Here is a 22,193-nt window from a genome sequence, read left to right on the forward strand (position 1 = left end):
ACCGTTTTGCTGAACACCTGCGCTCTGTCCGCCAGAGAAAGCAGGATCTCCCAGTGGCCACACATTTTAATTCCACATCCCATTCCCATTCTGATATGTCTACCCACGGCCTCCTCTACTGTAAAGATGAAGCGACACTCAGGTTGGAGGAACAGCACCTTATATTCCGTCTGGGTAGCCTCCAAACCTGATAGCATGAACATTGACTTCTCTAACTTCCGATAATGCCCCACCTCCCCCTCGCACCCCATCCGTTATTTATTTATTTATATGCACACATTCTTTCTCTCACTCTCCTTTTTCTCCCTCTGTCCCTCTGACTATACCCCTTGCCCATCCTCTGGGTTTCCCCCCCCTCCTTTTCCTTCTCCCTGGGCCTGCTGTCCCATGATCCTCTCATATCCCCTTTGCCAATCATCTGTCCAGCTCTTGGCTCCATCCCTCCCCCTTCTGTCATCTCCCATCATTTTGGATCTCCTCCTCGCCCTCCCACTTTCAAATCTCTTACTAACTCTTCCTTCAGTTAGTCCTGATGAAGGGTCTCGGCCTGAAACGTCGACTGTACCTCTTCCTAGAGATGCTGCCTGGCCTGCTGCGTTCACCAGCAACTTTGATGTGTGTTGCACAATACTCTAAGTGTGGTCTCACCAGAGATTTGTAGAGTTGCAACATGACCTCTCTACTCTTGAACTCAATCCCCCTATTAATGAAGCCTAGCATCCCCTAGGCCTTCTTAACTATCCTATCAACCTGTGCAGCGACCTTGAGGGATGTATAGATTTGAACCCCAAGGTCCCTCTGTTCATCCACACTCTTAAGTAACCAACAATTAACCCTGTACTCAGCCTTCTGGCTTGTCCTTCCAAAATGCATCACCTCACACTTATCCGGATTGAACTCCATCTGCCACTTTTCTGCCCAACTTTGCATCCTGTCTATATCCTCTTGTAACCTTCGACAACCTACAGCTCCATTCACAACTCCTCCAATCTTCGTGTCATCCACAAACTTACTCACCCATCCTTCCGCCTCTTCATCCAAGTCGTTTATAAAAATCACAAAGAGCAGGGGTCCCAGGACAGATCCTTGCGGCACTCCACTAGTCACCGACCTCCAGGCAGAATACTTTCCTTCCACTACTACCCTCTGCTTTCTTCCTTTAAGCCAATTTTTTATCCAAACAGCCAAGGTTCCACTGATCCCACGCCTCATGACTTTCTGGATGAGTCTCTCATGGGGGACCTTGTCAAATGCCTTGCTAAAATCCATGTAGACCACATCTACTGCCCTACACTCATCAATTTCTTTTGTTACCTCTTCAAAAAACTCAATTAGGCTCGTGAGGCTCGACCTTCCCTTCACAAAGCCATGTTGACTATCCTTGAGAGGACTGTACTTCTCCAAGTGCTCATAGATCCTATTCTTCTTTTTTTCTTTTTAAATCTTTTTATTAAATTAGTACACAAAAAGTAAACCATGTAGACACTAATACACTGTTGCAATATAAATTTGCAAGAGATAGTGATACACAAAAAAAGTTAGTACAAACAGTGCAGTTTAGATATAAAATAACAAGGTATTATAATAGTATACTAATTTTCCATACATATCAATAAAGAGAAGAAAAAACCCAAAAAAAACCCCAAAAAAACCCCACCGTGCAACTAATCTAAAAAGCAAAGCAAAGCAATGGGCTAACTAGGTAACAAGTAGACTTAAACAACTTAAAACAATCACGTCCTCAAACCCGACCTCCATTAAAAACAGTTAAAAAAGCAAGAAGGGAGTGTAAATATGGGCAAAGAGAAAAAAAAATGACATTAAATGAAAATGTTGAATAAAAGGTCTCCAGGTCTGTTCAAATTTAACTGTAGTATCATAAAGATTACTTCTGATTTTCTCCAAATTTAAACATAGTATCGTCTGAGAAAACCAAAAGAACGTAGTTGGGGCATTAATCTCCTTCCAATGTTGTAAAATACATCTTTTCGCCATTAAAGTAAGAAATGCAATCATTCTACGGGCTGAAGGACAAAGATTACTGGAAATTTTAGGTAATCCAAAAATAGTGGTAATAGGATGGGGAGAAATATCTATATTCAATACCTTTGAAATAATATTAAAAATGTCTTTCCAAAAAGTTTCCAAAGTAGGACTTAAGAATCCTTTCCAATAGTTTGCGGACCACAAACGTAAGACTCTCCGGTCTATAGTTCCCAGGATTTTCCCTATTACCTTTTTCAAACAAAGGAACTACATTTGTCATTCTCCAATCCTCCAGCACCTCCCCTGCAGCCAAAGAGGATTCAAAGATCATAGCTACTGCTCCAGCGATTTCTTCTCTTGCTTCCCACAGCAACCTGGGGTATATCACATCCGGCCCTGGGGACTTATCAATCTTGATGTTTTTAAGAAGATCCAACACTTCTGTGGAGAAGAATGAGATTCCCAGATGGTATGTTGTCTCCCGTATGCCAGGGTCAGGGACATCTCGGATCCAGTCCATAGCATTATTAAGTGGGAGGGTGAGCAGCTAGAGATCGTTATCCATGTTGGTACCAATGACATGGATAGGATGGCTGTTGAGGTACTGCAAAGTGAGTTCCGGGAGTTAGGTGGTAAGTTAAAGGACAGGACTTCCAAGGTTGTGACCTCAGGATTGCTACCATGCCATGAGCTAGTGAGGCCAGAAATAGGAAGATTTTACCGTTTAACACATGGCTAAAGAGTTGGCCTCGGAGGGAGGGCATAAGGTTTTTTGGATCATTGGGCTGTCTTCCAGGGAAGGTGGGACCTGTACAGAAGGGATGGTTTGCACCTGACCTGAAGGGGACCAATATCCTAGTGGGAAGGTTTGCTCGTACTGCAGGGGATGGGGCTTAAACTAGAGTTGCTGAGGGATAGGAACCAGAGCTAGTGGAGAGGTTGTGGGGAAAGATGTTGTTAAGCCTACGTACAAAGTCAGGAATTGACATGATGAGCATGGTGGGACTAATGCTCTGAGCTGTGTACATTTCAATGTAAGGAGTATTGTAGGAAAGGCAGATGAGCTCAGGGCATGGATCAGCACATGGAATTATGACATTGTAGCTATTAGTGAGATTTGGTTGCAAAAGGGGCAGGACTGGCAGCTCAATGATCCAGGGTTCTGTTGTTTTAGACATGACAGAGCGGGATGGATTAAAGGAGGAGGGGTGGTGTTACAGGTCAGGGAAAATGTCATGGCAGTGCTCAGACAGGACGGACTAGAGAGCTTGACTAGTGAGGAGGCTATATGGGTGGAACTGAGGGATAACAAAGGGATGACAACATTAATTGGATTATATTGTAGACCCCCTATTAGTCAACGTGATTTAGAGGAGCAAATTTGTAGAGAGATGGCAGACTGTTGCAAGAAACATAAGGTTGTTATAGTAGGTGATTTTATCTTTCCACATATTGACTGGAACCCCCATACTGTAAAAGGGCTGGATGGGATAGAGTTTGTCAAATGTGTTCAGGAAAGGGAGTGTGATACTAGATCTCCTATTGGAGAATGAGACAGGGTAGGTGACAGAAGTTTGTGTAGGGAAGCACTTTGCATCTAGTAATCATAACACCATAGACCAGTGGTCCCCAATCTTCGGGCTGCGGACCGATACCGGGCTGCGAAGCATGCAGCGGTGCAGCGGTAGCCGGAGCACACCCAGCACATCTTTAAGAAAAAAGGCGAAATAAACAAGCTAATTAATTAGGTGCCGCCCAGGAGCCAGTCTTCGTTATAGGGACTGAGGTGGAGAGGGTCAATAACTCTAAATTCTTCGGCATTAAGGATTGATGTTTCTCTCTCTGAAAAGTGTCAGAGTGTCGTGGGACCAGCACGTAACTGTCATTACAAAGAAAGCCCGGCAGCGCCTATACTTTATTAGAAGTTTGTGTAGATTCAACAAGTCACCTCGATCTTGACAGCCCTGTCTTTTCAGCCTGTCTGGGCTGGCGTTTAAATTGAACAAACAATGGAACAGCTAAAGGCTCCAGTGCCCTGGAAAGAGGAGTGAACATCGCGTAGAGCAAGTGAAATCGGCAATCGCCTCTGATCTGGCCTGACATTTACGTGCCAGCCGGCACCTAATTAATTAACTTGTTTATTTTGGCTTTTTTCTTAAAGATATGCTGGGTGCACTCCGGCTACCGCTGCATGCCTGCATGCTTCGGGGCCCGGAGGTTGGGGACCACTGCCATAGACCATAAGACATAGGAGCAGAATTAGGCCATGTGGCCCATCGAGTCTGTTCTGCTATTCAATCTTGGCTGATCCTTTTTTCCCCTCCTCAACTCCAATCTTGTGCCTTGTCCCCATAACCTTTCACACCCTGACTAATCGAGAACCTATCAACCTCCGCCTTAAATACACCCAACATCCTGGCCTCCACAGCTGCCTGTGGTAACATATTCCACAAATTCACCACCCTCTGGCTAAAGAAATTTCTCCGCATCTCTGTTTTAAGTAGACACCCCCTATCCTGAGGCTGTGCCCTCTTGTCCTACACTCTCCTATCATGGGAAACTTCCTTTCCACATCTACTCTGTCTAGGCTGTTACGTACTCCGTAACTGGGTTGCCAAACCAGCAGAAATGGATCACTCAGTTGGAGTCTGGATTACTAGAACTAAGAAAGTTTTATTAAAGAAACAAGCAACACAGTACTCTAATCAAAAGGATAATAAATGCAACAGTTCAGCAATGATAAACATACATGTACACAGAATTAAGATAACAGGATCAATCAAGCTCTATCGTTGTCTAGGGGTAAATGACCAATTTCAAAGTGATGCAAAGTTCAGTTCAATTTAGTTCAGTTCAGTTCGCAGACAGTGGGGGGAAGGAGAGAGAGAGCAAAACAAATGAATATTCAAACGGCTTCCACACACAGACCTTCGCAGTCAGCTTTCGTGCGAGCCCTTTGTGATGTCATCTGAGGTCACCGACCGTGACCCCTCCGTTTCCAGATATGAGTCGTTTCCCTGCGCTGAACCTGGCACCCAGGCAAGGGTGGACACACACCAGGTTCCCGCCGATCGTGCCTTTCCACCCTGAGCGTCTATGGCTTGATCCCGCGAACAGCCGTCCAAAAGCTTCCCACCGACTTGTGAGAGGCGCACCGCTTCCAGGGTCTCGTTACCTCGGGTGTCGTGTGTGTCCTGCCTTAGCGAACTGTCCCTTTTTATCCGCCTGCTGGGGTATCGCCTGTCCATCACTTCAAACAGTTCAGGGTTCAAAGGGGGAGCCGCTCTTGACAGCTCTCTTTCTGTTACTCTCTCTCCCGTCCCTTCATTACACATCTCCAAATGCTGCTCCATTGTTTTCCTTATCTCTCTCTCTCCTGAAGACAGGTGGCAGGACAACTGCTGATCACACAGGACAGGTAACATCTTAATCTATGTGTATTCTTGTCACAAGGCCTTTCAACATTCAAAAGGTTTCAATGAGATCCCCCCCTCATCCTTCTAAATTCCAGTGAGTACAGACCCAGAGCCATCAAATGTTCCTCATATGATAACCCTTTTACTCCCGGAATCCTTGTGAACCTCCTCTCCAATGCCAGCATATCTTTTCTTAGATGAAGAGCCCAAAATTGTTCACAATACTCAAGGTGAGGCCTCACCAGTGCCTTATAAAGCCTCAGCATCACATCCCTGCTCTTATATTCTAGACCTCTTGAAATGAATGCTAACATTGCATTTGCCTTCCTCACTACTAACTCTACCTGCAAGTTAACCTTTAAGTTGTTTTGCACAAGGACTCCCAAGTCCCTTTGCATCTCAGATTTTCAGATTTTCTCCTCACTTAGAAAATAGTCTACACATTTATTTCTACTACCAAAGTGCATGACCATATATTTTCCAACATTGTAGTTCATTTGCTGCTTTCTTGCCCATTCTCCTAATCTGTCAAAGTCCTTCTGCAGACTACCTGTTTCCTCAACACTACCTGTCCCTCCAACAATCTTTGTATCATCTGAAAACTTGGCAACAAAGCCATCTATTCCATCATCTAAGTCATTGATATACAGCATAAAAAGAAGCAGTCCCAACACCAACCCCTGCGGAACACCACTATCACTGGCAGCCAACTAGAAAAGGACCCTTTTATTCCCACTCCTGCCTCCTACCAATCAGTCAATGTTCTAACCATCTTAGTAACTTTCCTATAATTCCACGAGCTCTTAACTTGGTAAGCAGCCACATGTCAAAGGCCCTCTGAAAGTCCAAATATACAACATCCACTGCATCCCCTCTATCTATCCTACGTGTAATCTCCTCAAAAAAATCCAGCAGGTTCATCAAGCAAGATTTTCCCTGAAGGAAACCATACAGTTAGTTTCAAGTTAACTATGGAAAAGGTCTTTGGGTTGAGATTCTAAATTGGAGTAAGGCCAATTTTGTTGGTATCAGAAAAGACCCAGCAATTGTGGATTGGGATTGGTTGTTTTCTGGCAAAGGTGTGCTTGGCAAGTGGGAGGCCTTCAAAAGTGAAATTTTGAGAATACAGTATTTGTATGTTCCTGTCAGAATAAAAGTCATGGGTAACAGGTTTAGGGAACCTTGGTTTTTGAGAGATGTTGAGGCCTTGGTAAGAAGAAAAAGCAGGTATAGGCAGGTAGGAACAAATGAGGTACTTGAGTGTAAAGAATGCAAGAGAATACTTCAGGACAACTAAAAGAGGGCTTGAGGTTTCTCTAGCAGATACAGTGAAGGAGAATCTCAAGGGATTCTTTTGATATGTTGAGAGCAAAAGGTTTGCAAGGAACAAATTTGGTCCTCTGGAAGATCAGAATGGTAATCGACGCGTGGAGCCAAAAGAGATGAGGCGAGTGCTTAAATGGATTTCTTGCTTCTGTATTTACTCAGGCAATGGACACAGAGTCTATAGGAGTGAGGCAAAGCAGCAGCGAGGTCATGGACCCTATAAAGATTACAGAGGAGAAGATGTTTGCTGTCTTGATGCAAATTAGGGTGGATAAATCTCCAGGGCCTAACAAGGTGTTCCCTCAGACCCTGTGGGAGGCTAGTGCAGAAATTGCATGAGACCTAGCAAGGTTAGCTAATGTTACTCTGTTGTTTAAGAAAGACTCTAAAAATAAGCCGGCAAATAAAAGGCCTGTGAGCCTGACACCAGTCGTGGGTAAGTTATTGGAAGATATTCTATGGGACTGGATATATAAGTATTTGGATAGTCAGGGACTGATTCGGGATAGTCAACATGGCTTTGTGCAAGGTAAGTCGTGTCTAACCAAACTTATAGAGTTTTTTAAGGCAGTTAGCATGAAAGTTGATGAAGACAAGGCAGTGGATGTTGTCTACATCAACTTTAGCAAGGCCTTTGACTAGGTCCCGCATGGGAGGTTTGTCAAGAATATTCAATTGCTTGGCATTCAAGTAGTAAATTGGATTAGACATTGTCTTTGTGGGAGAAGCCAGAGAGTGGTAGTAAATGGTTGCCTGTCTGACTGGAGGCCTGTGACTAGTAGAGTGCCACAGGGATAGGTGCTGGGTCCATTGGTGTTTGTCACCTATATCAAATAACTGGATGATGTAGTAAACTGAATCAGCAAATTTGCAGATGACACCAAGGCTGGGGGCTGGTGCATGTGGACAGCAAGGAAGGCTATCAAAGCTTGCAGTAGGATCTGGACCAACTGGAAAAATGGCCTGAAAAATGGCAGGTGGAATTTAATACCATCTGTGGTGTCTGTGGTGTTGCACTTTGATGTGGACCAACCAGGGCAGGGCTTAGACAGTGAGCGGTAGGGCACTGAGAACAGAGAAATCTGGGAATACAGATCCATAATTCCTTGAAAGTGGGGTCACAGTAGATAGGTCATAAAGAGAGCTTTTGGCATATTGGCCTTCATAAATCAATGTATGGAGCACAGGATTTGAGATGTTATGTTGAAGTTATATAGCATGTAGGTGAGGCCTAATTTGGAGTTGTGTGTGCTGTCTAGTCACCTACCTACAGGAAAGATATCAATAAAATTGAAAGAGTACAGAGAACGTTTTCAAGGATGTTGCTAGGACTTGAAGACCTGAGTTATAGGGAAAGGGAAAGCTAGGGCTTTACTCTTTGGAGAGAAGGAGGATGAGAGGAGACATGATAGAGGTGTACAAGATAATAAGAGGAATAGATAGAGTGGATAGCCAGCGCCTCTTCCCCAGGGCACCACTGCTCAATACAAGAGGACATGGCTTTAAGGTAAGGGATGGGAAATCCAAGGGGGATATTAGAGGAAGGTTTTTTACTCAGAGAGTGGTTGGTGCGTGGAATGCACTGCCTGAATCAGTGGTGGAGGCAGATACACTAGTGAAGTTTAAGAGACTACTAGACAGGTATATGGAGGAATTTAAGGTGGGGGCTTATATGGGAGGCAGGGTTTGAGGGTTGGCACAACATTGTGGGCCGAAGGGCCTGTACTGTGCTGTACTATTCTCTGTTCTATGTTCATTCCCTAGAGCGTAGGAGAATGAGGGGAGGCATACAAAATTATGAGGTGTAAAGATAGAGTAAATGCAAGCAGGCTTTTTCCACTGAGGTTGGGTGAGATTAGAACTAGAGGCCATGGGTTAAGGGTGAAAAGTGAAATATTTAAGGGAAACATGAGGGGAACATCTTCACTCAGAGGGTAGTGAGAGTGTGGAACGAGCTGCCAGCGGAAGTGTTGGATTCAGGATTCACTTCAACACTTAAGAGAAAATTGGATAAGTACGTGGATGGGAGGAGTATGGTCTGGTTGCAGGTCAGTGGGACTAGACAAATTTATAGTTCAGCACAGATCAGATGGGCTGAAGGGCCTGTTTCTATGCTGTAGTGTTCTATGACCTTATGAAATCAAATGGTACATTGGTCTTCATTGAGTACGAGAGTAACAATGTCTTACTGAAATTAAAAAGGACAATGATCTGAGTACACCTGGAATATTGCGTAACAGGTATGATCTCCCTACCTAAGGAAGGATGTACGTGAGGTAGAAGGAGGGTAATAAAGATTCATCAGATTGATTACAGGGGAGAGTGTTTATCTTTTTTGGGGGGGGGAGGTTAAGCTGAGTGAGTCTATACAGTTTAGAGTTTATTAGAATAACACGGAATCTCATTCAAACATAAACATTTCCTATGGGGCTCGACAGGACAGATGCAGGGAAATGTTTCCTTTGGCTGGGATGCCTAGAGCAAGGGTTCACAGTCTCAGAATAAAGTTGGCCGTAGTGCTAAGATGGGAAGAGATGCCTTCAGCCAAAGCGTAGTGAACTTTTGAAAATCACCATGGAAGCTCAGTTACTGTGTACATTTAAGTGATTGATAAACTTTTGTATGTTAGTGAATCAAATAACATGGAGTTAGTGAAGAAAAGTGCAGCTGAGGTAATAGATAGGCCACAATCTTATTAAAAGGCAGAATGTAAAGCATGAAGCCAAACGGCTAATTTCTTATTCATTTTTGAGATATAAGCATTGCAGGCAAGGCCATCCCTAAATGAGCCTCCTTCGGAATCTGTTGCAGACCTTCTGCTGAGAGTGTTTCCACACTGCCATTGGGAAGGGAGTTCCAGTATATAGACCCAGTCGGTATGAAATATATTTCCGAGTCAGGGCAACCTGCAGGTGCTCCCAGATACATACCATTTCTAGGAAGCAGAGGTCAAGGATTTGGGGAAGGGGAAGTAACTACAGTGGATTTTGTAGATGGTACATACTGCAGCCAATTTGCACAGGTAGGGGAGGGAATGAATACCCAGACTCTGACCTCCACAGTTTTGATGTGTCTTATGATGACAATGCTGTCTTATCTTCTAAACACCAGTTCTGCGGAGGGACATTGCAAGACAGGCTTTGCTGGTCAAAGAGGAATGGAAGGCGAAGCTGCAGGTTCTCAAGAATGACTTGAAAGAAGAGCAAGCCATTAAGAAATCGATTCATTCAGGTAAAGAAGCGATGTACATGGGATAGAATTCATGCTCAGAGTTGGGGAGTGTGTCTCAGATGTGGTATTGAATTGAATCTGAAGAGAAACGTGAGCATTGCCAGAATATGACTCAAGTCCGCACTGAATTAGCGGATTTGTGCTGGCCAGTGTAAAAGGCAGCATAGCCTCAGAAACCTGAAACAGAGGAGGTTCCTTCATCTCTACCCACTTCTGTCATCCAGAATCAGAATCAGCCACAAAGACTGACTAGCAATCCAACTATGCAAAGGGAAAATAGCTATTTGGATGAGATAAACTTGAGAGACAGGTCAAGCATAAGAAAGTCAGATGAATATTTAATTATAATTAATTTATACAGTCAGGAAGCAAATGGAATTCACTACTCTCCTTTAGGAAACAAAATTTATTTTTTGAGGTGGACAAGATTTTGATGGGTTAAAATAAGGTTGTTGAAGATAGCTGTCCCCATTACACATCGAGGGGTACAGATTTAAGTGTTTCCGTAAGTGATTCATGGAAGATCTGAGGAAGAACTTTTGTCATGCAAGAAAGTAATCTGGAACTTGCTGCCTATGAGGATCATGGAAATGGAAATAATCAGTGAATACAAAACAAAATTGATTAGATGCCTAAAGTATTTGCAGAGCAGTGGGCAAATGTGGAGAATGGAACTGACTGTTTTGCTTGGCAAGAGCTTTCATGGACTTGGTAGGTTTTCAATGTGAAAATTACTTTGACTCTAAATCAGTATGATGGAACAAATAGACATAAACTGGTATAACCTGATAGCCATCACAGTGATGTGATTGCAAAGGGAGTAAGTCTGGATACTGAATTCCATGGAGTATGACAATATGGAAGAATGGTTTAGATTAGGGAAAAAAGGCAAAATATCTCTGATGAGAAAGGATTAACACAATTGAGATAAAATGACCTTGGCTTGGAAGATCAAGATGTAAAATCAGTTTGGAAGCACTGAGAAATTACAAAGAAAATAGGTCATTGGTACGAGTAGTTTGCAATCCTCTGGGAGTAGCTATATTGTAGGACTCCAGAAATAGCTATATAGAAAGGAGAGGAGGAGAAAACTAAGAAGGAGGATGGGTGAAAACAGGGTTTGAGTTCATGAGACCCTCTCTCACTGCTTCCCTTCTGTGATCTCTTCTGCTCTCTGACTCTTTGACCATGTGCTTACCAAGATTCGCTCATCTATCACCGTCTAGCTTGTACTCCTTCCGCTTCCCCACCTTAGTCTAGCTTCTTCCCCCTTCCTTTCCAGTCCTGAAGAAGGGTCTCAGCCCAAAACGTTGACTGTTTATTCACTTCCATGGATGCTGCCTGACCTGCTGAGTTCCTCTAGTGCTTTGTATTACTATGGACCAGTTAGCTTGACATCAGTAGTGAGAAAAATGCTGGGTTTTATTATTAAGGAAGTGGTAACAGGACATTTTATAAGTATTAATGGGTCTGAGTAGAAGCAACACAAATTCATGAAAGGAAAGTCATGTTAAACAACTCTGTTAGCATTTTTTTTAGGTTGTAACAAACTAGTTGATGTGTAGTATTTGGACTTTTAGGCCTTCAATAAGATCACATAAGGTAAAAAAGGTCAGAGCACCAGTGATTGCGGATGAGATATAATGGTGTGGATTGAAGATTGAGTAATAGACAGGAAAAACTTAGAATCAGAAAAAATTGAATTTTTTTTTGGAGTTGGTTGTCTTTAACCAATGAGGATATGCATGGATTGGTGCAGAGGTTCCTGTTGTTAACAACATGTGTCAATGAATTGGATGAGGAGATATGTCCATATTTGCTGGACAGGAGGATGGGTGAAAACAGGGTCTGAGTTCAGTGAAGCCCTTTCTCACTTCTCCCCCTCTGTGATCTCCTTGGCTTTCTAACTCCTTGACCATGTGTTCACCCAGACTTGCTCACCAATCAGCTTCTAGTTTGACACTATCAGGTGTCAGGGAACACTGTGAAGAGGATGTGGAAAAATTTCAGCATGATATAGGCAGACTAAATGAATAGATACGTACATGTCAGATGGAATACAATGTGAAGTAATATGAGGTCACCTCCTTTGGCAGAAATGGAGAGGCGGAATATCTTTTAAACAATCAGGACTGAAACGTACATAAGGGACCAGAAGTCCTTGTACACAAATCACTGGAAGCTAATATGCAGGTACAGCAGGTAATTGGGAAAGCAAGCAATATGTTGGCATTTACTGTAAGATGCGTTGTATACAAGAGGAATGATGGCTTGCCGAAACTTTGCTGAAATAGCATCTGAAGTATTGTATACCGTCTGCTCTCATTAAATAAGGAAGGATATATTGCAGTGGAGGAAGTAAATTGAAAATTCACTGCAATTATAACTTTACTATACAAGGGGAGATTACACAGATTGGGTTCCCTTGATTTTACAATATTGAGATAAGGTCCCAATGAAATGTTAAAAAATCTTAAAAGGATATAACAGGGTAGATAAAGAGAAACATAGAAACATAGCAAACCTACAGCACAATACAGGCCCTTCGGCCCACAACGCTGTGCCAAACATGTCCTTACTTGAGAAATTACCTAGGGTTACCCATAGCCCTCTATTTTTCTGAGCTCCATATACATGTCCAGGAGTCTCTTAAAAGACCCTGTCGTATCCGCCTCCACTGCTGTTGCTGGCAGCCCATTCCACACACTCACCACTCTCGGCGTATAAAACTTACCCCTGATATCTCCTCTGTACCTATTTCCAAGCACCTTAAAACTGTGCCCTCTCATGCTAACTATTTCAGCCCTGGGAAAAAGCCTCTGACTACCCACACGATCAATGCCTCTCATCATCTTGTACACCTCTGTCAGGTCACCTCTCATCCTCCGTCGCTCCAAGGAGAAAAGGCCAAGTTCACTCAACCTATTCTCGTAAGGCATGATCCCCAATCCAGGCAACATCCTTATAAATCTCCTCTGCACCCTTTCTATGGTTTCCACATACTTTCTATAGTGAGGTGACCAGAACTGAGCACAGTACTCCAAGTGGGGTCTGACCAGGGTCCTATACAGCTGCAACATTACCTCTCGGCTCCTAAACTCAATCCCACGATTGATGAAGGCCAATGCACCATATGCCTTCTTAACCACAGAGTCAACCTGCACAGCAGCCTTGAGTGTCCTATGGACTCGGAGCCCAAGATCCCTCGGATCCACCACACTGCCAAGAGTCTTACCATTAATACCATATTCTATGATCATATTTGACCTACCAAAATGAACCACCTCACACTTATCTGGGTTGAACTCCATCTGCCACTCCTCAGCCCATTTTTTGCATCCTATCAATGTCCCACTGTAACCTCTGACAGCCCTCCACACTATCCACAACACCCCCAACCTTTGTGTCATCAGCAAACTTACTAACCCATCCCTCCACTTCTTCATCCAGGTCATTTATAAAAATCATGAAGAGTAGGGGTCCCAGAACAGATCCCTGAGGCACTCCACTGGTGACCAACCTCCATGCAGAATATGACCCATCTACAACCACTCTTTGCCTTCTGTGGGAAAGCCAGTTCTGGATCCACAAAGCAATTTTCCCTTGGATCCTATGCCTCCTTACTTTCTCAATAAGCCTTGCATGGGGTACCTTGTCAAATGCCTTGCTGAAATCCATATACACTACATCTACTGCTCTACCTTCATCAATGCTTTTTGTCACATCCTCCAAAAATTCAGTCAGGCTCGTAAGGCATAACCTGCCCTTGACAAAGCCATGCTGACTATTCCTAATCATATTATGCCCCTCCAAATGTTCATAAATCCTGATTCTCAGGATCTTTTCCATCAACTTACCAACCACTGAAATAAGACTCACTGGTCTATAGTTTCCTGGGCTATCCCTACTCCCTTTCTTGAATAACAGAACAACATCCACAACCCTCCAATCCTCTGGAACTTCTCCTGTCCCAATTGATGATGCAAAGATCATCACCAGAGGCTCAGCAATCTCCTCGTTCACCTCCCACAGTAGCCTGGGGTACAGCTCGTCTGATCGCAGTGACTTATCCAACTTGATGCTTTCCAAAAGCTCCAGCACATCTTCTTTCTTAATATCTACATGCTCAAGCTTTCCAGTCCACTGTAAGTCATCCCTACAATCGCCAAGATCCTTTTCCGTAGTGAATACTGAAGCAAAGTATTCATTAAGTACCTCTGCTATCGCCTCCGGTTTCATACACACTTTTCCACTGTCACACTTGATTGGTCCTATTCTGTCACATTTTATCCTCTTGCTCTTCATATACTTGTAGAATGCCTTGGGGTTTTCCTTAATCCTGTCCACCAAGGCCTTCTCATGACCCCTTCTGGCTCTCCTAATTTCTTTCTTGAGCTCCTTCCTGCTAGCCTTATAATCTTCTCGATCTCTATTATTACCTAGCTTTTTGAACCTTTCGTAAGCTTTTCTTTTCTTCTTGACTAGATTTACAACAGCCTTTGTACACCATGGTTCCTGTACCCTACCATCCTTTCCCTGTCTCATCAGAACGTACCTATGCAAAACTCCACGCAAATATCCCCTGAACATTTGCCACATTTCTTCCATACATTTCCCTGAGAACATCTGTTTCCAGTTTATGCTTCCAAGTTCCTGCCTGATAGCCTCACATTTCCCCTTACTCCAGTTAAACGCTTTCCTAACTTGTCTGTTCCTATCCCTCTCCAATGCTATGGTAAAGAAGATAGAATTGTGATCACTATCTCCAAAATGCTCTTCCACTGAGAGACCTGACACCTGACCAGGTTCATTTCCCAATACCAGATCAAGTACAGCCTCTCCTCTTGTAGGCTTATCTACATGAGCCTACAAGAGGAGAGGCTACATAACAGGTAGCAATTTTTCACAGATGGAGTATCTAGAACAATGCCTCACAGTCTCAGAATAAGGGTCGCCCATTCAAGACCAAGGGGAAGAAATTTCGTCATCCAGAGGATGGTGAACATTTGTAATTCCTCACCAAGACACCTCAGTTTTTGAGATATGAGATTAGTGCAGGAAAGTGGAACTGATGTATAAGATTAACCATGATCATATTGAATGACAGAACAAGCACAAGGGGAAGAATAGCATACTCCTGATTCTATTTCTGTTTTAGCTGCTTGATGGGTTCAGATTTTGGTTGATCGTTCTGCAAGATGTAGATTTAAACCAGGAGTATACAGTGTCTGCAAAATGGAGATCTCAAAGTTCAACTGGAGGTGAAAGAGGTAGCCCCCCCCTCCTGCCCAGTATTCAGCAACCCACCTCCATCCCCCTCTCAACATCTCTCCTCATTCCCCCTCTAGTATTTCTGCATGCCACTTGATTTCAACAGGTTTAGAGTTTCAGCAGACTATTGCACAGCTCCTGGTGTATGTGACGGAGAACTGATGGAGGTGAATTGACCTTCTGAGAAATTATGCAGCTATTGAGTAAAAGCTTCCTGTGTAACCACTGCCATTCTCTCCAACTTCCAGATATGACCCGTCAGTACAAGACGATGCGGTCAGAACTGGACCTTCGAGTCCATCAGCTGGAGATTGAGGTCGGTCATCTGCAGCAGCAGCTCAGTGAGTTCTAGGTGGAATCAACAAGGAGACTTACACAGACAGTAACACAGTGGGACAGTGAGAGAATGAGTGATTGTTGTGTAACTGTGGCATATTTGATTGTGGATGTATAGTAGCCAAGAAATTTTTGGTGCATTAAATAACCATTGAATTTAATACAAATATCAGTCAAGTCCCCTGATAAGTATGTTACAATTGATAAAAATGGCATTTGAAACAGGAACACCCAGAACTGTGTTCACACAGAACCTGTGAGGTTCCCAATGGGATCACACTCATTTAGAGCCTCTGACCACTAGTACAGAAGGGTGTCGTTAAGACCATAAGACATAGGAGCAGTATTAGGCCATTCAGCCCATCAAGTCTGCTCCACCAATCCATCATGGTTGATTTATTATTCCCCTCAACTCCATTCTCTTGCCTCCTCTTCGTAAACATTTGACACCCTTACCAATCAAGAACCTATCAACCTGCGCTTTAAATATACCCAATGGCCTAGCCTCCACAGCCATCTGTGGCAATGAATTCCACATATGGCTAAAGAAGTTCCTCCTCATCTCCATTCTAAATGAACGTCCCTCTATCCTAGACTCCCCAACTATAGAAAACATCCTCTCTACATTCACTCTATCAAGGCCTTTCGATATCAGATAGGTTTCAATGATATCCCCACTCATTCTTCTAAACTTCAGCAAGTACAGGGCCAGAGCCATCAAATGCTCCTCATACATTAACCCTTTCATTTCTGGGATAATTCTCATAAACCTCCTCTGGATCCTCTCCTATGCCTGCACATATTCTAAGATAAAGGGCCCAAAACTACTTACAAAACTCCAAGTGCAGTCTGACCAATGCCTTACAAAGCCTCAACCCTTGGTGTCGGCCCTTAAAAGCTTAATCTCTATGGCAGCTGGAGAACAACAATGCACACCAGAGAGGAGTGAGCACCAAGATTTGTCCCACATGACATTGAAGTCCTAATTCAGAAGACAGTAACCAGGAAGAATGCCTTTTGTTCTTGGGGCATGAGTGGTGGTCAAGGATTTTGAGTTGTGTGCAGGGCCTCTTCAGAAGAACCTGGCAGGGAGTGGCAATGTTTGGAGAGGGTGAGAATCCTCATACCATGGAACAATGCTACAGCAGAATTGTAGAATCATTCAGCATAAAACATTACTCTTAAACCGCCACTTCTACATTGACCATTAAGCACCTTCGATGCTAATCCCACTTACCAGCACTTGGTACATTGTCTGCTAGACTTTGACAATTTCGATGTTGACACTGACAAAAATATTCAAGCAAGCACACGTGCACACACACTGACCTCGAATGACATTCTATTCATTCTATTCTTTCCACTATCCCACTCAGAAGTCCCATCTCCCAAGGGTTGTTAGTAAAAAGGTTCCTCAATGTTCCCTCTTTGTTCTCATTTAAACAAAGACAGTGAAGATTGGGAAGGAGGTTAGCTGTACAAGAAGGGGACTCTCATGAATCTATTGCCTGATTCCAATAGTGGAGACCATTCTGGCTCTAAAATGAATGGCAGGCCACCAAACCACCAAACAATCTGCCAGATATGCCCGCTCACAACTTCATTGTAATCACTACATTCTTTTGATTTTTTTTCAACAATAGACCTTATCACTGTCATTTGAGCTGCTGCATTTTCATCAAGATGTTTTGTCCACTACATTTAGCTGCTGAGGCAGTCATCCCGTTTGGGTTTCCACAGTGACACTAATGACCTCATGATAAATTTTGCTGATTGTGTGTGCTCAGCTGTCACTACAGGAGCATCCATGAACTGAGAACCTCAGCATAATGCCGGAGAAAACACTTGCTGTTTGTGGGACTTTGGGAGTGTTTAAGTAGCATGTGATGAGTCTAAATTGTCACCAGTTGGCCTCCCTCTGTCAGCAGTGTCCCTTAAAGTAGCAGCAAAGAAGAACAACATTCTTCCGTTTGTGCTGTACCTCACCACAAAGGATTGAGTTGCATCTGTCAGCTCCAGTTAATATCAGCAAGGGTGATGCAGCAATTAAATCATACAACCGGTAATTCAAAGACCTTAAATAACAATCCAGAGGCCTGAGTTCAAATCCCACCACAACAACTGGAATTTAAATTCAGTTAATAGTTTGGAATTCAGAGAAACCTTTGGAAAAAATTTGGAACTGAACTTAGAAATATTAACCACAAAAACTACTGGATTGTTGTTAAAAACCTGATATCCTTAAGGGGGGAAAATCAGTTGTTCTGACTCAATCTGGCTTTTATGTAACTCCATACCATACGGCTGTCTCATAAATAGTCTCTGAAGTAGCCTAGCAAGCTGCCTTTTTCAAGGGTAGTTAGGGATCGTCAATTAATGCTGGTGATTTCCAGATTCCGAAAAATGAACTTAAAACACAAAGGGAGAAGATGGACTGTGACATCATTAGGTGGCGCGTCTCACTCTTGAAGAACATTGAATGCATAAATGTGATTAGTGTCCAGTCTGAACTCACATGCACACAGTCTTATTCAGAAATGATCATTAGTGTAACCTGCACTAGGTTAGATTGACTTTTGTCTCAGCTGTGCTCACAGATGCTCATCAATCCAATTTCTGAGCCAGTAAAAGTGTTGGTGTATATATCAATTCACTGTTGTAAACACGATCAATAGTGATTTTAATGAGTAAGTAGATGATGTCTGATTATAACTAACTGTGATACCTGTAGATACCGAGTAGGGCTCGGTGAGGTTCTGTTGGATTGCAGTGATGATACAGCATTGTGATGGCTGCCATACTTGCAATATCACAACAGCAACAACACTCCTAAGTACTTCATTAGTGATAAAGCACGGGGGATAGCCTAGGACTGTGAAATATGTTATAACACTCTATACATGCTGAAATTACTATGTTGGGTTGGGTTGCAGTCATGGGTGAATACGCTGAGGCAGCAGAATGTGTTATCATGGTAGATAGCTGACCAGGGTGGGCTTCAAATTGTGAGTTATTCGTAGGTGCTAATTCACTACTGTAACTTCATGTCAGCATTGTGTCAGCAGCAGCTATTGAAGACACAGGAGGAGAAAGTGCAAGTCATCAAGGAGAAAGATTCTACCATCAAAGAGCTCCAGATGAAAATTGACAACATGGAAACTGAATATGAGGCCATCCTCCATGTAAGTATCATTGACAACCCACAAGATGTGACGGACAGACTGACACATGCTTGTTTAACAGATGTTATTGCTGGAAATTAAATGCATTATAATGATGGCACAATAGACAACACTCTTGTTTTGAAGTCACGTGACTGTGTTCAAATCCCACTTCAGAACTTCGAGTACAAAGTCCAATCTGATGCTCCAATCTGTGGCAGTACTGTCCTGCCAATTGCTCTATCATTCGCATCAGGTGACCTGCCCATAACCTTTAGATTGATATACATTACTTAATGATTCCATTTCAATCAAAAGTATGGGAAACCTCTTTAACCAATATCAGAATAGGTTATCTGGTCTTGCGTCTCTGGAGTTTGAAATTCTTGGTCGTGTTTTCTTAGTACTTACTAGCTGTAGATAGCTTCAGAGTGATCTGTGGTTATAACAGGCATTCTTATCAGTGAACATACCTCATTGCGTTGCCTTTTGTCACAGCAACTGAACTCTAAACACCCAGAGTAAGGTATAGAAGATCCAGATGTATGATACATGGAGCAACAATTCATCTAAAATGTAAAGCTTAGAAACAGACCTTCTGATTTAACCAATCAATGCTCCCTGCTGTGCTCCTCTCACAGCTCCTCATCTCAACCTTTCAGCATATTCAACAGCTCTTTCTTTCTTAATGTTGTTTATCTCAACTCTGCCTTGTGATAGTGAATGTTATATTCTCCTCACCCTTTGGGTATTGAAGGTTCTCCTGAATTCACTTTAAAATTTATTGTCTTTATTTATAGTCTCTGGTTTTGGTCTTTGCCAAGTGGAAAGGTACAGCACAGGCGCAGACATTGTACCGAACTAATTAAACGTCTAAGTAAACGGATCGCTTCTATAATGTCTATATCCGTTCATTCTCTGCACAGCCATGTGCCTCTCTAAGACCCCTGTCATATTTGCCTCCATCACCACCTCTGGCAGCACATTCAAGGCACCACCACTTTGTGTAATAAAACTTGTCTCGGACATCTCCTTTGAACACCCCACCTAATCTTATTTGCGTGGCCTCTAGTATTAGACATTTTGATTCTGGGAGAAAGATACCCACTGTATGTCTCAAGTAATCTCACAAACTCCTATCAGGTCCAGAGAAAACAAGCCCAAGTTTGTCAAACCTCTCACCACAGCACATGCCCTCTAATCCAGCATCCTGATAAACCTTTTCTGAATCCTCTATAAAATCTAACTTTTTTCCTGTAATGAGCCACCAGAACTGACTGCAATACGCTGGATGTGGCATAACTAGAGATTTATGAAGATGAACCATAACTTCCAGACTCTGGAACTCAATTTCTCAGCTAATAAAGACAAGCATCTTTTTTTTTAACCATCCTACAAACTTGTGGAGCGACTTTCAAGGAACTATGGACTTGGACCCCTAGATCAAACGGCACATCAACACTATTAAGGGTCTTGCCATTAACAGTGTACTGTCCCTTTATATTTGATCTCCCAAAGTGCACAACTCATATTTGGCTAGATTAAACACCCTTTGCAATTTCTCTGCCTATTTTTGCAAATGATCTATATCCCACTGTATCCTTTGGCAATCTTCTACACTACCCACACCACTAATCTTCATATTGTCCATGAATTTACTAACCCAACCATCTACATTTTAATCCAGGTCATTTATATATACCACAAACAGCGGAAGTACCAATACAGATTGCTGGGAACACCACTAGTCATAGACCTCCTGTCAGAATTTGTCCCTTCAACCACTACCCTCTTTCTAAGGGTAAGGTAATTCTGAACCCAAGTGGCCAATTCATTATGGATTCCATGTATCTTAATTTTCTGGATGAGTCTCCCAAGAGGACCTTGTCAAACACCTTACTGAAATCCATGTAAAGAACAACTATATGTCTACGTTCATCAATCTCCTTGGTCGCCTCCTCAAAAAGAAGAAAATCAACCAAGTTAGTAAAAGATGATTTGCCCCGCACAAACCCATGTTGACTGTCCATAATTAGGCCATGGTTTTCCAACTGCTCATAAATCCTATCCTTAAGAATCCTCTCCAGTAACATCTCTACCACATGGGTCTACTATAGTTTCTAGGATTATCTCTATTTCCCTTCTTGAATTTGTCAGGGCACCGGAGCAGGGACCCAATCGCAGACCAAGTACTGAGCAGACTGTGATGTTTATTGAGTAACAAATCCAGAGAGGCAACAAAGTCAGCATCAAAGTTCAGGCAGAGATAAAGAAATCCAAAAATAGAATCAGGAAACAGGCAGAGTCAAAAACCAAAACAATCAAGATAAACTGGCACAGTCTGGCAAAACACAGGTGCAAACACAGGACTAAAATACACTGAGCAATAAACAGAGGCAGATGATAGGTGGAACACAATGAGACACAGGTGGTAGCAAAACAGGTAATAATGGAAAACAGGTGAGAGGCGGAGTACTCAGTGATACAGGGGGCAGGGGGCAGGGGGCAGGGGGCAGGGGGGAGGGGGCAGGGAGCAGGATCTCTACTTTGAAATTGGTACTATCTGTTAGAGCTGAATGTGGTTCTACAAGGCCAATGTCACAGTTCTTTTAATTTGTTGTTTCAACTTTGGGGCTCTTTATCTACCAGTCTTCTCTTCCCCCTCAAGATCTGAAAGCTTTAGAAATTTGAACTCTAAAACTGGTTGATAAGCATTTACCTTCTTTTCCCTGGACAACTGTAAGATTGGTAGCTTGTAAATGGTGAGTCTCCTGACTGTTCTCTTCCTCCCCTTTGGTACAGAATAGCCTGGACCTGCTTCTGAACGAGCTGAAGAAGGCTAGGCTGCAGTGGGAGAAAGCAGCAACAAATTTACACGCAGAGCACAAGAAGAAACTGCTTGAATTTGGGCTCAACCCACGGGACATTTAATGCATGGGTGGCATTAGAGAGACTATCTGAGCGCTTTCATCTCCATCCAAACCTTCCCACTTCCCAGAGCCTTCTGTTGGGAAGTTGACTAAATCTAAAAGTTCCTGTTTTTATTTGAGATAATAAAAATAATATTTTTAACCTCTTTACATTTTTGGTTCAGAGCAGAATTTTTTGCCTAAGGCAAGGCATTGTCTGAATTCTTAAACCATCTAAATGCTGGAATAATCCTCATTATCCTCACCATCAAGTGTAAATGTAAAGTTCAGAAATATTTTTATGCTTTCTCTTCCAATTTTGTACTGAGAGGACATGTAACCAGCTCTGACTCTGCCATTCAGCTTCACACAAACTCATGAGCAGAAACACACAGTCATACAATATGTTGGTGAGGGTGCTTTTGAAGTATTGGGTGCAGTTCTGGTCAACATGCTGTAGGAAGGATGTGTTTACGTTAGAGGGTGATCATTATCGAGCTGCTCGATACGAGATCTTGCACTTTGTAAATCGGCTGTTACTCCTCTTGTCTTCTATA

The 22,193-nt window shown here is 42.9% G+C and overlaps 1 protein-coding gene across 4 annotated transcripts in view; it reads left to right on the forward strand.

Moving 5' to 3' along the window:
* Positions 1-21,783, forward strand: part of drc12 (dynein regulatory complex subunit 12 homolog) — a 36,891-nt gene extending 15,108 nt beyond the window's left edge. For 3 of the 4 annotated variants that reach the window (XM_063038493.1, XM_063038491.1, XM_063038492.1), the window contains 4 exons: positions 9,840-9,959; positions 15,479-15,571; positions 18,618-18,748; positions 21,530-21,783. In XM_063038493.1, coding sequence (XP_062894563.1) covers positions 9,840-9,959; positions 15,479-15,571; positions 18,618-18,748; positions 21,530-21,658 — 473 coding nt within the window. In that variant the 3' untranslated portion in view covers positions 21,659-21,783. The remainder of the gene's footprint in view (positions 1-9,839; positions 9,960-15,478; positions 15,572-18,617; positions 18,749-21,529) is intronic. The other variant, XM_063038494.1, reaches the window with a different exon arrangement.
* The last annotated feature ends 410 nt before the right edge of the window (positions 21,784-22,193 follow it).

The sequence above is a fragment of the Mobula hypostoma genome, chromosome X2 (assembly GCF_963921235.1).
Source record: "Mobula hypostoma chromosome X2, sMobHyp1.1, whole genome shotgun sequence".
In the NCBI taxonomy this organism is placed as follows: Eukaryota; Metazoa; Chordata; class Chondrichthyes; order Myliobatiformes; family Myliobatidae; genus Mobula; species Mobula hypostoma.